This window comes from Rhea pennata, chromosome 11 (assembly GCF_028389875.1).
Source record: "Rhea pennata isolate bPtePen1 chromosome 11, bPtePen1.pri, whole genome shotgun sequence".
Taxonomy (NCBI): Eukaryota; Metazoa; Chordata; class Aves; order Rheiformes; family Rheidae; genus Rhea; species Rhea pennata.
Genome location: NC_084673.1, coordinates 12,110,283 through 12,127,480, shown reverse-complemented (window position 1 = coordinate 12,127,480; position 17,198 = coordinate 12,110,283). Strand labels below are relative to the sequence as shown.

General features: G+C 46.7%; 1 protein-coding gene across 2 annotated transcripts in view; it reads left to right on the top strand.

Moving 5' to 3' along the window:
* GABRA3 (gamma-aminobutyric acid type A receptor subunit alpha3) overlaps positions 1–17,198 on the top strand; it is a 77,787-nt gene that overhangs the window by 8,512 nt on the left and 52,077 nt on the right. For both annotated transcript variants that reach the window (XM_062584529.1, XM_062584531.1), the window contains exons 2-3: positions 1,226–1,345; positions 5,479–5,600. In XM_062584529.1, the coding sequence (XP_062440513.1) occupies positions 1,257–1,345; positions 5,479–5,600 (211 nt within the window). In that variant the 5' untranslated portion in view covers positions 1,226–1,256. The remainder of the gene's footprint in view (positions 1–1,225; positions 1,346–5,478; positions 5,601–17,198) is intronic.

The following is a 17,198-nucleotide window of genomic DNA, read 5'->3' as shown; positions in this document are numbered from 1 at the left end:
TCTGGGTAGCGGCATGTTCAGCACGGTGGCCTCCAGACCCTGCCGAGCTGCTGCTTCCTGCAGGCAGAAGGCTTTATTCTCACTTACCTGTAGTTGGCATGTTTGTACTGCAGCTCCATGTACCTCAGCGCACTGAAGGGAGGGGGATTTTTTTTTTTTTGGCTGCTCCTTTTCAGCCTTCTGCAGTCATCAGCTGAGGGCTTGTGCCCATTAGGTGTGCCTGGCCTCCATGGTTTTGAGCCTCTCTCGGGCTGCGTTGCCCAGGTGTGCCTGATGTGAGGTGTTGTGGGGGAGATGTGTCATGACATGCTGCGTTTGTGCCTGCTGTTGCTCTCCAGCACTGTTCCAAGGTGCATCAATGTAATGAGATACATAAAAGAGAAAAGGCAGTTAAGTGTGCAATAACATCACAATAAAAGTAAAACTGAGCATTATTGAAAAATCTGAACACACTATAAATGCGGTGCAGTCAAACACTCCCACTACCTTGGGCCTCAGCGTGCAAACTTTATTTCTGGCAGTGTCATCACTAGGATGAAGTAGGGGACTAACTGTTTGGAAAAAGACACTTGGTAAATGTGGCTTTCCTGAAGTCTCAAATCCACTGCTGTGTGGGTGTCCCCAAGCCAGCCTGGGTAGGGAGCAGGGCAGAGGGTAATGGCCCTGCGTGGCTGGGGGTCCCTGTGAGGCGAGGGCAGGCTGGGATGATGGCAGTCCCTTTGGAAGTGGATTTTTGTCATTGTTGGAAGGTGCTGAAGACCCTTGGGAGCTGCTGGATGTGATTGAATGTGAGTGTGCATGTGTGTGTACATGCCTGTGCCATGCAAACCTTCCTGGCTCAATTTGTGGCTGTGCCGGGCTGTTCCTGCTGCAGCAGAGTGGCCGGAAGCCCTGTTTGCTGCATCCGCATAAGACTTAGCGAGTTACAGGCTTGCAGCTGGGTGGGAAGGACCAGACTGGTGCCCGTAAGAGGGAGTAAAAGGTGGTTTATGTTGGATGCTTGGCTTTGCCCCTGCATTGCAAGCTCTGGGACCGGTGGTGAGCAGGGGATGTTGCTGCTGTTGGTCACTTTGGAGTCTTTGGGACATTAACACTGGACCTCGGAAATGCTGACTCCTGGCTACCTGAACAACACTGTTTGGGTGACCTGCTAGGGAAAAAGTGGAATAAGTTGGTTGCTCTCCTCCTAGTAAATAAAACCTCTTTTCTCTTCTGCCCCTGGCAGGTGCTGGAGACGCTGCCACCCCGTCGAGGCCATGGCGCTGCAGCTCCCAGGACCAGCACTGCTCTCGCTCGTCAGCCTGGCCCTCCTGCTCCTGGTTGCTGCTCTCCCTGCCGAGGCTGGGTAAGCTGGCAAGAGCCTGCACCCTTCACTGAGGCCGGGAGTCCCCTGCTGAGCCAGGAGAGCCTTGGCGGGAGCCCGCCAGGCTCTGGCTTGGTCTGCTCGCAGCAGTCCAGGGCATAAATGCAGTCTCATCCCCATTCCCTCTGAGACCTGCTGCTATTTTGCCTCAGCTGGCCTTTCCTGGGGATGTGTGAGTCGTAGCTGCATCTCCCTGCTGGTGGGGCTCCTGCATCTGTGGTGGCCACGAAACATGACATGTGGCCCTTCTTCCTGTCCCCGCGCCCCTCGCCTGGGATCGGTGCGCTCCCTTGCCATGGAGCTCACTGATGCACTTTAGCATTATTCGAGGTGCTGTGCAGGCAGGTGCTATATGCCGAGGGAGGCATGCAAATAATACATGACTTCTATTAAAAAAAAAAAAAAAAAAAAGAAAAAGAAAAAAAAGAAAAAAAACTTTGAGCATGCTGAGTGCAGATGCAGAAACTATCTGCTGAGTATACATCTGGTAGCAATCAAGGATTTTAGTGTATGGAAAAGTCTGTGCTGCCCCTCTCCCTTAACCCTGCACCCTTCTGCATGGGCTCACCCATCCAGGTATGTCCTCAGCTGAGTCTTGCCAGCCCCCTTTCCTCTGCTTGCACCTATTTGTGCACGAGCAACCGTTTTGCGTGAGCAGATGCATCCTGCATGTACCTATATGTGGCTCCAGTCTTGTGCCTTCCCTGCCACCCCTGCAGCAGCACAGGCCTGGGGACCGCTGCCCAGGCTTTGTACTAGGGTCCAGTTTCCACCATACCAGTGGCAGGGGTTGAACCACTTGTGGGCGTGCGTCCCGTCCTGGGTGCCATGCTGTCTGCTGGGCAGCCCGCTGCTCCCATCAGCCCTGCCACGGCTCTGCTGGCTTGTCTCTCCCTCTGCTCTGATCTCTTGTCACGCAGGAAAAGCTCTGGTTGCCTCTGGGGTTTGTTTCCTTAATTGAATTTGAGGAGGCTTTTGCTCTGAGGTTAACGCACCGCTGTGGGAGCCAGCTCCCTGAAGAGCATGTGTGCAGGGGGTGGATGGAGAGGTAATGACCTCTGCCTGAGCCTCTTCTAATTAAATTTACTGTAAACCTCTTTGTTATTTGAAATTAAAAGCCTAAAGGCCTTTGACTTCTTCGCTGGGGGTAAACGAGACCTGTTTCCCCCCTCACTAATGGGCAGCTTTAGCTTTATGTTAAGATGAACCCCTCCAGGGTTCGGCTGGACCAAGGAAGTGCCATGAAGCGGTGCAGGTGAAGATGCTGCTGGACCTTTCCTGTTGTAGCCATTTTCTCTCCCTGACTGTACTGCTCTTCCTGGTCCCTTCTGAGCAAATCCCATGGCGCCCATGCTCCATGAAGCTGAAATCTCAATGCGGGCCTAAGTAAAAGAGCTTTGAAATTTGTAAACTTGTTTTCCACACTGCTGCTGAGCCTCCACCAGGAATTCCGTCATAAAAATCTGTCCTCTTGCTCTTTACGTTACAGGAAATTTCTAAAGATGGCTTATAAAACATTAATAGGTGAGCTTTCACGAGCAAGCTAGCTATTCATAAGTTATAGACTGTTGCATACCCATCAGCAGACACTGGTACAGATCACTTTTAACCATGGTGGCGTTGAATGCTGGAACTGTGCAAACTTCACCAGCTCCAGTCAGCATTCGTTGGGATTCTTCAAAATTGTACTTCTCAAGGTTGAGATATTCAGTTTGTTTTGTACTCAATGCCAGAGGGAAAGCCAAAAATCACTGTTTCATTCTGAATGGGTAGTCTCAAATGCTGTGATACCGTTCATAATACTGAAGTGTTTTGATGTTTCAGAGCTGACATACGGCCTCGGAGCTGGAGGTTGGTGTTTTCTTCACCATGCCTTTTGGGAGCTGTGGTTTGAGTACTTCATGCCTTCATTCGACTTTTGTCGGCTGAGCTTCCCAGCCTGACCACTTCTGCTGTGATAGCAGAGGTTGTCTGGCTAAAAATTGGAGAAGCCTAATAAGAAGTGGGATCTGATCCCTGCAGAAATGGACCTCAAGCACTTGAAATGCAGTATTAAGTGTTTGATCACCAATACAGACAGAAATTAATGCTAAATGTGGATTAATTAAATATTTTAATTAGGTTCATCATGCTGAATAGTTTTGACTCAGTCTGACACTAAAAATACCCACATCCTTCCCCTCTTCTGATTTTTTTTTTCTGGTAGAAAATGTATGTATTTTTTTTCTTTTAGAGGTGGATTTTTCTGTTGGGAAAATGTGGATAGAAATCTCTGAACCAGCTCTGCTACTTCTCACCATTACTAACCCTTCGCAGAGTGTTTACAAACAGGCCTGTAATGCCAAGGGTAACTAGTCTGACTAGAGGGGATACTGCGGGATTAAGTGTTGACCTGCTTAACAAATATTCCCCCTTCCTTTTCTCTCCACCCAGTTGCTTCCTGGTTTCAGCTTTTTCCTGCTCGGAAACGTCAAAATATGACATAGCAAAGGCTTTTTTAAATATATGTAATCAGATGAATGTCTCTTGAGAGAGTGTTTCACATGAAATTTTTAAATCGCGGCTCCCACAGCTGTAATTTGTGGCGACTTGGAGGTTCGGAGAGACCTTCGCTTTCTGGCAACGCGCCTCAATCCTCATGAGCTTGTGTAGTCACCCTAAGCTGTGGCAGTGGGGATTTCACTGGGCGAGAAGTCATCACCCCAAGCCAGTGGCTTGTCCAACATACTTAGCAGAGCTGTTGGAGGGAGCGCAGCCCCGCGCCAGGAGCACGGCGCTCCCTGGGGCTACCAGCACCCCCCGAGCAGGCACACCACTGGGGAGCGAGCCGAACGGGTGCCCGGGCTCAGCACGGCGTCAGCCCCCCAGCCCTGCTGCCTCTAACCCAAGAAGGTCCCTGAGCCGCTGCAGGCAAGCCGTCAGCCTCGGCAGCCTTTCATCCTACCTGGCTCGGTTTCTGCAGCTGTCGTGCTGACTGTCTGTGCTGCTTCATTTTTTTTTGCCTTTGTTGAAGTCTCTTCCCTCCCCCCCCCCCATCTTTCTTGTGGTGTCTCTAGATTTTTCTTCTGGTTTTCTCCCTTACTTAATCTTTCCATTTGGTTGGGTACTAACAGCTATTTCTGCTGGGGAAAGCTGTGCTTGGAGCCACAGGACTTTCCAAAAGGCTTTATAACTGTGCAGCATGGGTACTCTGGGCTGTCCAAATTCTCCAGCTTCTTCTTAGAGACACACGGTTTCCACAGGATTTCTAGGATCCTGTCTTGTTGATTGAAAGGAAGATGCAAAATGCAAATGCGTTATTTGAACCTCTTAGGCTTGCAGAATTGCACTGGAGATCTTGTTTGGTGAGATGAGTTTTGTTTGAGAAATTTGTTACTTACTTTGTTCCACCTGGGACAGAAAATACTCTGAGGAAATCATCTTATTTGGGGGCTTCCAGGCTTTTTGCATTCAACCAAGATAGGAACATGAAAACTCATTTGATTTTTATAAACAGGGAAGGTTCACCAAACTACAGAAATGGTTCACAGTAAGTTTTAACAATGGATTCGAGCTTCCAACCTGCTTTACTTATATCCTGTTTTTCTACCTGCCTACCCTGCCCTTGGGAGTACAGTACTTGAGAATTACTTGGTATGGTAGATAACTGGCCTGGTAAATGACTGACATCCTTTATACCATTTTTCCTACAAGGAGAAATGGGCACTGCAAGAACTGAGATTTGCAAAGCCTCTGGCTCCTAAAATTTCCTTTCAAGGTGCTGGCTGAAGGATGCTGAGGCAGGGGAAGAATATCTTTAAAAATAGGCTCAGAGACCTGTGGTGCTGCTCTTGCTTAGCACGTGAGCTCAGGGAGGGGAGCTGTGGGACCCTTCCACCTTCTCACTGGTGGCCGAGGTGGGAATGGGAGTAGATTTGGGGCTCCCTGCAGCAAGTCTCATGCACGTGTCACCCTGCTGTGGGCACACTGCATCCTGTAGTCCAAGGCCACACCGCAGCAGCAGGCCATGGCGTGAACAGCCATCCTTTCATTTTCTGTTAAGTGCTCAGAGCATGTAAACAATAGGTTTCTCTAACTATATTTTTTTTCTCTCTTTTTCCCCCCCTATGTGCCAGACTTTCGCAGAAGCATGTTTCAGACGTTGTTGATGACAGTAAAGATAACATCACCATTTTCACCCGCATCCTGGACAGGCTGTTGGATGGATATGACAACCGCCTGAGGCCTGGACTCGGAGGTCAGTTAAGTGGAGGGGATGATGTTTTCTACTGCATAGCCTTAGAAATTAATATGTATGTAGAAGAGACTTGGAGGCATTTTCAATGAGCCTGATCCTGCAGGGAGAAGTGGCTGTTTCAGTGCCATAGCTGGCTTGTTGCTGACTTCCCCATTTTCAGCCCATACTGTCTCGTGCTTTGATATTTTGTGAGAGGAGAGTTGCGAGTCTCTACAACTGTTGTGGCTTTCTGTGATATTACATTGATAGGCTTGTAGATGGAGCAAATATTTATTTCCACTACTTTTATGGGATTTAGCATTTCATAAATTATGACACTTCCAGTTTGCTCATGTTGGCGTTGCCCTTACTGAAGGGCATCAGTGGGGTTTGCTGCAGAGCTTTTCTCTTAATGTTTTTTATTTCCTATTTAGCAGTTACCTGTGGAATTATTCTCCGCATGTGGGTGTGGGTACCGGCCAGTCAGACTGACTGGTGTGTCCTGAGGTGGCTTTAATGTCCCCATCACTATTGCTACTGCTGCTAAGTTTCTCTGCAAGCGTCCATAGTAAGGTGCTTTAGAAAGGCAAGCAAAACCATACTAGTCACCTTACTTTCCTTATTTCCACTCTTCAGCTGTGCACATAGTATGAGATAAGGAGGTGGAAGCAACAGGGGGATGTGTGGCAAAAATGAACGTGAGTTTGCTTTATGAGATGAGTGAATTAGTGAAGCTTGGACATGCTCAATTATCTTGGTGGATTTTTTTCCCTGGGGCATTGCCCTAAGATGCCCTTCCATCTTCCCAGCTCCTTGCCCACTCATGTGCTTTGGCCCACTGCCTCTCGCCTGTCTAGGTGTCCTTTAACCCCAAGAAGACACCGTGCAAAATCTATGCAAGGAGGGTTTCTCCAGTGAGCATCCCTACCCCTGACAGCCTGCCAAGCTGCAGGGCCTGGGAGGGAGGGGGTTACTGTATCTGCATAGGCCATCCATCAGGTTTATTGCTTGTGTCGCTTCTTTCTTTCCCCCAGAATTAACTGCGGTCCTACTAATAGCTTTGCTTCCTTAAGTCTCCCCAATAGCTGTATTGATCTCACTGAAACGAGTGCTGAAAGGGTACTGAGGGGCATTTATGTTCCTTCTAGGCTCAGTTGCAGACAACCCCTCCTCCCCCCATGCAAAGTATTAACAGGAGGCCTCCCAGGAGCCCCCTTGCTGGGGAAGTTAAAACCTTCCCCAGAACATCTCTGCTCTGGTGCTTTAGATCCTTTAATGGCGTGCTTAACGTAATAAATTGCCTTTGCCTGCACCAGACCTCCTGCGTTCAGTCAAAGACTGCTTTCACCTCTTCTCTCCCCTTGTGGAGGACTCTTGTAGCAGCACCAAGTGGGAGGTTTGGACAGAGGCTGGGGGAACTCTGGGCTAGCACTGAGCTGCCCTCAGTATGCGAGTATGTATGGGGGAGCTTGGGTAGCCAGGCTTCCTCCACCCTTAGCTGGATCTGCTTCCTTCCTGGGCTCTCGTTCCTTAGAGGTCTGTCAGGGACCACAGCCAACACTGCCAAGACAGGCAGCAGAGAGACCTCTCACCTTGCCTCTTGTGGCCTGAGAGGCAGAAATGATCTTACTGCAGACTACAGAGAGACTTAGCAGTTAATCAAATATTTTGCGGCAATGGTCAGAAAAGATGGGCTCCTGTTGTCCCAGGTTAGCTGAGCACTATGAAAGGGAATTGATTTGCTTCTCTTTAAATTAGTAACTGCATTACTGGGTGATTTAGTGACTTGCAAGGTACTTTGGTTTACTGGTGAGATAGCAATGCCCAGTCCCTGCAGACCTGCCATTGCTCTCCCCATATTCCCTCACAAATATCTTCCCCTTGCTTTTCTTTCTCAGATGCAAGGAGAAAGTGTTCGTTGATGTTTGTGGAAAGAGCAGATGCCATGGTGTTACTGTGCCCATGCACAGGCTGATTGGAAGATGGTCTGACCAAAATAGTGGGCAATTGGGAAGCAGAGTGTACAGGGTCACTCCATAGGCTCAGCTTCCCAGTTTTGTAAATGGAAGAAAATGGTGCATGTCCCCTACGTCATGGTGATGTTCAATTGCTGTGTTGAGAATTAAAAATCCTCCCCAAAGAGTCAATAAAGTAGTACAGAGTAGTAATTATTCATTATCATTGGAAACATAAATGGACAGGTGGGCAAATCTCCAAATTTTGGCATCTGAAAAGCTTTTGAATGTAAGCAGTGGCCCATTAATAAAAACTGAAATCTCATTACAGTGCCCATGCACAAGGGGATAAGTCAACCTTTTAAAATAGGCCTTTGCAGCCCTGAGCTCACAACCTGACCACATGGCACGGTGCAGCAGCAACCCTGCTGTTGCAGGGTCACTGCCTGGAGGGACCAGGGCAGGAGGGCTGGCCCAGCACCTGGGAGCATGAGGATGGCTGTGTGGAGGACTCAGCCCAGGACTGCCAGAGCGATGGGTGGATAGCAAAAGCAGTAGGAAGGTAGTGTGCAGTCTGCCTGTGGCTCCTGCAGAGCAGGAGCTGGAGGAGTGAAAGGGAAGGAAGTGAGAGCAAGGCAGCAGTGCCACTGAGTTTTAGCATTGTGTGAAATGTTTGCAAACTCCCTGCACAGATGTAGAGGTCCATTCGGAAAACGTTTGGTCACAATATGAAGCAGTGAGCATGATGCAAGGCCACAGGTCACCTCTCCCTGAGGCACAGTGCCTGTTTGCCTGGGCTGCCCCTCTCCCACGTTTGGCAGAGCCTTTTGCTTGCATGCCTAGAACTGAGCAGTGTTTGTTTAGGCTTTGGGGAAAGAGACTGTGTAAACAACAGAGTGTTGATGTGGTGACTTCTCCCCTCAAGATAGCCTCTTTGTATTTATTTCTTTATCCCCTCTGTTTTTGCCATCTGCTGCCACCCACTCTGATAGCTCCCATGCCAGAGCTCCTCTTTCTACTGGGACGCTGCTGCAGACAGCTGAAGCAAAGCGGTGCTGAGGTTGCTCGCAAGTGCCCAGCGTTGCAGTGCCAGCCCTGGGGTGGCAGCTCTGTGCTGAGCTGCTGCTTCCGTCCGCAGACGTGGCTCTGGCATTCCTCTCAAGTGTGCAGCCCGTGATTGCGTCTTTGCAGTCTCGATGGCATGTGGAGGTGTGGGAGTGCTCTCCGTGCTGGGTTACAGAAAGGAAAGGCTGTTTTTTGGCAGAGAGCTGGAAAGTGTTTGCCAACCCCCTTCTGCAGGACTGGAGAGGATGGAGCTGCATGGCCCACAGCAGCCAGCTTGGCACTGGGAGCGCCACCTAAGCACCAGCAGCTGCCCTTCCTGTGGAGGGCAGGTCCTGACCATGCAAGCCTGTCTGAGCTGGAGCTAGCATGGCAGAAAAATCACATCAGGAAACCTTGTCTCCTCCTTGGATCCCTTGCTGCCCAAGCCCAGGGGCCTTGCTGACTGTTTTTGCCTGATGGGACCCAATGATGAGGGAATGGCCAAATTGTGGGGCTGTGGAAGAACCTCCCATGGAAGAATGAGGCCTGAGTATGTGAAAATGTTGCTATATTGGCTGAGGTGAGCCATTCCTGTAGGGAGCTGTGCAGTGCACGCTTCAGATTCTAGATCATGCACTCATTATAAAGTGCCCTCTCCGTGGTGTCCAGTGCAGAGGGTGCTCTGTGACAGTGGATGGCATAACTCTTTGTCACTAAGGAGAAGTTTTCAGTGGTTGGTATGAAGCTTTCCCTCTGTCATCACCTCTTCAGGTGTCTCTCCTATCTTTGCCAAGTCAGGAAGGGAGCTGGCTAGCTCTAAGGGACAAAGTTGGATCTTCTGCTGTAGTGGAAGGGCCCCATGACCACCTAAATGCATTTTGGGCTTGGAAAGAGGTAGCTGAATAAATACATGAGACTCGGAGTGGGAAGGAGAGGAAGGAACTGTCAGTGGATAACCTGTGTTTCCCTTGGGAAAGCGCAGTGCAGATTTTTTTTTTTTTTTTTTTTTTTTTTTTAAGTCAGAAGAGGAACAGAAATGGACCCTGAGGGAATGGAGACATCTGTCGTAAAGGCCAACCTTGCGAATAAAAAAATGTCTCCTACTGAGAGCATTTCTATGGGCAATCCTGGCCTCTTCTCCTAGTCTGGAACTGTGAGATCATGCAGATCTGCCCTGCCCCATGGCAGTGTGACCTGAAGGGCCTGTGATGAGGGGGGGAATCTATTTATAGATCACAAATCACCTTTGCTGCTGGGGCTCCTTGCAGATCTAGCATGAACCTGAAGATTGCCTGGCTTGCAAGAATCAGGAGATGTGGCTAGAGAATGAGTTAAAACTGGCTGAGAAGGGGAGGGGGCATCGTGTACCCAGAAGGAAAGGATGATCAGGAAGTGGGACATGAGCATTGAGACTTGGAGTGGCCCTCAGAGAATGACTGACACAACCTCCCATATAGTCTTGTGCTGCTTACTATAAAGAGTAACTGGAGGTTTTACAGCCCTTACACAGCTGGTGTGATGCCATGCCATTATCTTGAGAGGAGATGAAGTGCCAGTGACTGGATTGTTGGGGGTTCACTGTTGGTCCTCATGCACTTTTCCCTCTTGAGCCTTATTTCTTAGATGGAGAGACTTTCTTAGAAGTTTGGGTCTATTGTGCTGCAACCTGCACACAACTAGCTTGTACGTGTTTAGGAAGGGGTGCAAGCGAAGATTTGTCAGACTTGTCTTAGCCTTCCATATGGTCTTAATTCTTGTAACACACCATGGAGATGCAAAGCTATTGAGTGTTTTAATGTTGTTTCTTTCCTTTGCCTTCTCCCAGGTAAGTTCACTAATTGCATGCAGAGTCTTTCTATATCTCTTCTTTTCAAAAAAGGATAGGGATTTCTTCCATTTCAGCCTGCTGTCTGTTTCAAGGTGCTCTGAGATGCCATTTGGTATGAGGGTGAGATATTCAGAGAACACCTGGAGCTGTCCTCGACTAAGTCTCTGCACCAGCTTCCCTTCCAAGGCTGCCAAGGGGGAAAAAAGTTTATTGCTAGAAAAAGGAAAGAGAAGGCTGTTAGCAGTTATTTAGAAGATGGACTTTAAATATTCTGAATGAGCTGATTTCTCTTAATTGCAATGTAAAAGTAATTTGTACCGTGTTAAGCAGATAGGCCGCTATTGATTGTTGTGCTCCCTCTGGATGTAGCGTTGCTTACAAGGTAACTCATAGTATTTTCTTGAAGTGTCCTTCTGCATCTCTAGAGTTTTTGAATGGCTAACTCTGCCCCAACTGGTGGAGTCACTGGGCAAGTGTCCTGCACTTTAGTGTCCACTTGATATGCTTCCTTCTGGACAGATGAGGGTTAGGAGCATACTGATGTCTTCAAAGCAGGGGTTTACTGGGTCTAACAAATGCAGACAGATGGTGAGTTAAAGCAATGCAATTGCTAAGCAGAGCATGGCACTTGGCCCTTCAGCCTCTTCCCCTTTAGGGACAGGCATGGCACCCCTTTCTCCTCCTCAGGATGGGCACCAACAGGCTTCTCTGAGGCAGAGGGGAGGCCGTGGTTTGTACTTGAACAGCTGGGGGTTATCTGGAGCATGGAAGCTACCAGGGCTCACGATTGCCTCTTCTTCCTCACCCGCACATGTTGATCTTCATGTCTTGGTGCCAGCATCTTGCTGCCTCATCCCTCTTTGCAGACTTGCCTTGTCTGGGGTGCACTGCAGTGCTGCCAGCTGGTGCTGCCTCTTGTGGACCACAGTTCAGACATTGCAGCAATAGGGCTTAAATCCAGGATGCTCAACACAGGCCTATGGGGCCTTTTATTTGGTCTTGCTATGTCAGCTCTGCCCAGCTAATGACTTTGGTCTATAGCCACTTGTTAATATTTATCCTGCTGATGTATTCCCTTTATTCTTTAAGTGAAGTGCACCTCACTGAAGCTTTTCTTGTCTCTTCTTTCCAAGGTGCAGTGTTTCTTCCATTTTTTTTTCCTAAGCAAGTAAGAAACTCTATATTCCCGCCTTCCCATTTTTATATTTCACTGATTCAGTGCCAGTGTCCAAAGTCTGGGTTTTGGTCTTGGGTTCACAGTGGGTTTCAGTTGAGATGTTCCCCTGTGATGCTTGGTGTTCAGGGTGTCACACCTTGGTTAATCTGTTGTCTTGTTCCATCTCCTGCAGGTAAGGGCTTGTCAGTTATTTTGTGGCCATCAGGGCTGAAGAGTTGAAATAGAATAATACAATTATGGGGCTGTCAAATGTGTTGAAACTGAAAACATTAGTGAGGCCCTCTCTGCCTGGCAAGATCCAAGAGGAAAACATTTGTTTACAGTGGGAGTAGCCTTGGCTATGACAGCAGTAGAAGCTGCTAAGTTCTGAGAGCTGGACCTGTTTAGCCTGGAGAAGAGAAGACTGAGAGGGGAATCTTATAAATGTGTATAAGTATCTGAAGGAAGGGTGTCAAGGGGATGGGGCAGGACTCTTCTCAGTTATCCCATGAGAGGGGAAAAGACAAGAGGCAACGGGCACAAACTTAAACACAGGAAGTTCCGCCTGAAAATGAGGAATTTCTTTACTGTGAGGGTGACAGAGCACTGGAACAGGTTGCCCAGAGAGGTTGTGGAGTCTCCTTCTCTGGAGATTCAAAACCTGCCTGGATGCAATCCTGTCTAACATGTTCTAGGTGATCCTGCTTGAGCAGGGGGGTTGGACTAAATGATCTCCAGAGGTCCCTTCCAACCTTACCCATTCTCTAATTCTGTGATTCTGTAAGTTGTTGAAATTGAAATTTGGGGAATTCTTCTTTCCTAAATTCTGGATAGAATGTCAAAACTTTCTTCTGCTATGGATGGGGTACAAAATCCTGGAGATGCCTGTGGGACAGGTGCTTGCAAGCAGTCTGTATAAGCTGTAGGCAGTGGAGCACATCAGGCCACCTTTGTGGTGTCCATGGTGGGCCAAGGTCTTGAGTAGGTCAGCTGCTCATCCTGCAGCAGAAGCAGCAGGTGCTTTCCACTTCAGTTTGCTGCGGGGATGTGCAAGTGGCCTCACAAAAATGCTGTTTATTCACCTGTGCATTGTGAAGCTACTCATGGTCTGTATCATAAGCATGTCCTGAATGTACTATATGTGCACTAGAAAGAGTGGATGACAAACCCAGTTGTCCCTTGTGTTTTGTTATCACTTCCTAGATTTCATGACTGTGTGTTTTATTCGTTTTTCTGGCTTAATGTTCCACCTTTCCTAACTTCTCATCTTTTCTTTCTGATCTGACTTCATTCCTTATATTGATTACTTCAGGGAGGAATTTGCCTCTTTCTTAGAAAAAAATCTATGTCTTATCTCAGATTTTTGTCTTTTTATTGGATTCCTTGATGAATTTTAATTTGAAGCAGAAGCATTGTCTGAACAGCATTTTTTTTTCCTATTTACTTTTCAGGGCAATAGGGTCTGCTCTGTCATGTCAAAATGCTGAAGTTAAAATGTATGAACGAATAGAAAAAGATTGTCTTCCTCTGGGGTATAGCTCTCTGGTGTCTTCTTTGCCATGGCATCGCACAGACCCTCGTGCTCCCCTCTCTTATATGAAAATCCCGGTTGTGCTTCTGCATAAATCCACATTGTATGGGACAAGGGAGTTTTGTGTGAAAAGTCATGTACACATCAGAAGGCATGTGAGCAGTGCAAGCTTGACAGCTATGCCTAAGGGTGAAAGTCTTCTCTTATTTAAGTTATGAATTTGCTTAGGGCAACAAGCTTGTATGAAAGCTTTGAGGATATCACAAGGACTCCAGAGGGATCAGAAACCTGTTATAGAAGAAATTCATCATTTTTGGTGTGATGCAGCACCTGGGACTCAGGTCCTTCAAATATCCCTTGGGAGCAGTGGTACAACCAAGCAAGCTTGTGTCCTGACAGGTAGGTAGCAGCACCAGCAGGGCTGTGGGCACTGCAGCAGCTCTGAGCCCTGCAACCCCCTCCAGGAGGCAGTTGCACAGCCCAAGCAGGTCACTAAAGATAAAGTTGTCCTTGGACTCTGCTCTTCTGGGACCTTCAGAGGGGCTATGTCCAAGCCTCCAGGGCTGCGGGGATTGGGAAGGGGAAGGTGTTTCTTGTACTCCTTTGGATGCTTTTCTTTAGATAATACCTAAATTACTGTGTGTGTTTCTAGTGAACCACTCTGAGGATCCTGTTCCAAGCCTCTAACCCCTCCTTATATCTCTGCATATAGATAAGAAGTAAGATTTTCCCAAAGGATGAGAAATTGTTCAAGGAGAGTGGAGATTTGGAGGAATTTTTGCATCAGTAATTTGTAGCATCTCAGAGCTTTAATCCTGAAACAGATGCCTGTGCTGGACCAGTGCAAGCATTGTGTGACCCATGTCTGCTCCAAGGGGAATACAATCGGTATGGGCTAGAGACGGGATAACAGCATTTGTTTATAATGAGTTTGGAAAGGGTGAGCTGATGTTTAAGCATGTTGAACATGTGTTAGGTGGTTATAAGAACACTAGTAGATGGTGTCCTAGATGGCTATAAACTGCTTGCAAGTATGTCTTTATCTATTGGACTATGGCAGCTATCCATTTATTAGTTTCCTTTCATTTAGTCTCACGTAAAGGATTTAGGATGTGTCTTTAATACAGACTGTGAAAGACTTTTTTCCCCCCAAGTTTTACTAGATATCACTGAGTTTTATAACAGCTTTAGTTCATTCTGGGAAGCTAGTAGAGAAACAACTGGTCAAATAATAGGAAACAGCAGTTATTTTATCTATTGAGCAAGAACATGAAACCTTTATTAGCAGTTCGTGGACCTGTACAGATGCACTGACCATGTCTGTTAAGGCAAAGTCATTGACTGTGTTGGTGAATTTTAGACTTCTTCCGTCTGGAAGGAGAGATCAAATCACATCTACCTGGGTCCTCGTTGCAGGGAGATTAATGCTACCGATCCAGACCTGTTAGAGGGTTAATGTCGTTTTGTTCAGTTAAAGCTTACTGTTAGATTAAATAAAAACATTGGAATTTTAGTGAGTCTCTGGAAGGTGCCAGAAAGAGGGAACTGCCGCAGAACTCTGCAGGCTGAACCCTACAGGATCTCGTAAAGAAATACTGCTGAAAGTAGGAGTGAAATTACCACCCTGTTGAGGTCAATGGCAAAACTCTCGCAGAGTTTGGGGCCAAGAATTTGCTCTAATGATTTATTTGTTTGTGTATACTAACCTGTTATCAACTTTAAAAAACATACCCTTTGAAGGACACACAGCTAATGTTTACAAAAAAAAAAAGGGGGGGCGGGGGGGTGTTTTTGTGGAATACTGGGAAAAGCAAGCACAGAGCATAGCCCAGAGTTTTTAATGTGCAATTTGCATTGTGAAAAAAGGACCCCCCTGTTCATTTTACCTTCTGAGAGAACATATATTCAAACCAAAATGCTGAGAACACATGAAAAATCCTTGAAAAAGGCTTTTTTGGATTTTTTTTTTTTTTTTTTTGGTTTTGTTTTCCCCTAACCTGCTGGAAACTCCTGTTGATGAAAAAGTTCAGACTGAATTGTTATTGGAGCAAAGTAAATTGTGTCTAAGAATTAAGAGACGCTATTTCAGCCCTGTAAGAGTCATTTCAGATACCTCCTTGTTGGAAGGATCAGTTGCAATTTTGATACAAGAAACCATCAAGGAAAGGATCTGATGACCATAAAAATAAAACCTTGGCAATTTGTGGTGGGAAAAGTGGCGAAGGCTCTGCACAAGGCTTTGTTACCTGAACCCTTGTAGAGGAAGTTGTTAGTATCCATACAGAACGGATCAGATTTTTGCAGTTGTGTACTCCTGTTTACTCATCAAAGGTATGTCTCATGTACAGCTGTGAATGTCACTTCAGCCAATGAAGCCCACTGCTCTGTATTTTAAAAAGTGCAAGCTTTTTTCACATGAGTCATCCTGTTCTCTGCAAAGGGACTGTGCACGTGTGCGAGCATTCATATTTGAAAGATCGTAGCAGTCTCCTTTGAGGAGCTGCGCCTAATCTCAGTATTGAGAATTTGGAGAAACCTTTTCCTAGATAAAGATCCTGTCTTTCAAATGTGGAAGGGTTAAAGAACAAAAGCATGAAACCTTATCTCTTTTTTTCCCTCATCAATCTCCTTGACATTATGAGAGCTTTCTGATCGGTTCTTTTTGTCATGTAATGTTAATACCATTAAGTCTACTTTGGCAAGAAAAGTTACACATAATTAATCTGGAAATCAGAAAAGTTGATGTGATTTTTATGCAAAAGTATTTTTAGCTAAAAAAGGTAATGCTCTGGTGTGGCAGCACTGCAGATAGGACTTCCTCACCTCTGGGTGGACAGGAGCAGAAGAAGGATGTCCTCCTCTGGTTTATTCCTTCCAGTGGTGCTAGAGGTCCCTTGCCAGTACCAGTTACCCCCTGCACTGACCACAGAGCAAAGTGTATGTCCTAAGTGCTGCCAGCCAGAAGTGGGGCTGAATATAACCAGCAAGAAATGGGGGACAAGGTGGAATAAGGTTAGGAGTAGGCAAGTGCCTCTTAATACATGCAAAGCAAGTTGGTTGAGCCAGGTGAAAATATTTTTAAACCTCCACCTCCATCCACTGTTCTTTTTTAAAACCTTACCTCCATTAGAGTTGTTATTATTTTGATGCAAAATGCATTAAAAAGAAAAAAAAGCCCAAACCTTATCCTGACTGATTTGTTCCCAGAAAGATGTTTAATTTTGTATGTATAATTGAAAGGAGCTAAATATAGCTGTATTAATATTAATGAGCCTTCTGTTGGAGTCAATGCAAGAGTTGCTGTTCAAGGCAATTAAGCTTTACCTTTTCACATCTAGGATTTCAGTGTTTAGAGATGACATTAGTTGTGTGATCTGCATCTAAGAGAGAATAAACTAAAAGCATGCCATTATCTGTCCAGTATGATACTCTATATATTTAATGCTGTTTGCTGACAGGCAGTTTGTCTCCAGCAAGGGTGATCTCTCAGAAGTGGGATTGCAGTTTTATTAAATGAAAAATCAGATCCAAGCAGGAAAGTGTAGAGTATTTGTGCACAATGCATGCGCGTTCTTGCATAACTTCTATGTGTGTATGTCAGAGAAAGAAAATGCATTTGCTCCATGGAGCTGTTATTTGTAGCTGTGTAAGCCCCCAAACCAAAATGAATAATTTCAGTAGAGTGAAGTTCTGCAGCCAATTGTAGGAGGACTGTCCCAACAACAGATGCCTGTTCTGTGTCTTTGGAGGAACCAGGTGACTAGAGTATCTTCTTGCTGCGTTCAGAAGGTGGGCATCTCCCATTCTGCATCATTAGCTGCTGAGGACAAAGGGAAGTGATTATGGTGGCCCTTCATGTGCACTGTTCTTCACACCATCTCCCTCCTGGAGTTGAACACGAGAAACATGACTGTCATTAGTTTGTGTGAAGAGGCACATGGGGCAGAGTGCTCTTTGCACCATTTTCCTGGGCCCACCCTTTCATCTGAGGCACTAGTCACAACCTTCATGCCATTAAAGCACTGCAAAGCACAGGGAAAGCAAATCCTGTCCAGAGATCTGAGCTGCTGTAGAGAGCGTATGCATGGGGATTTAGGTCGAGGCT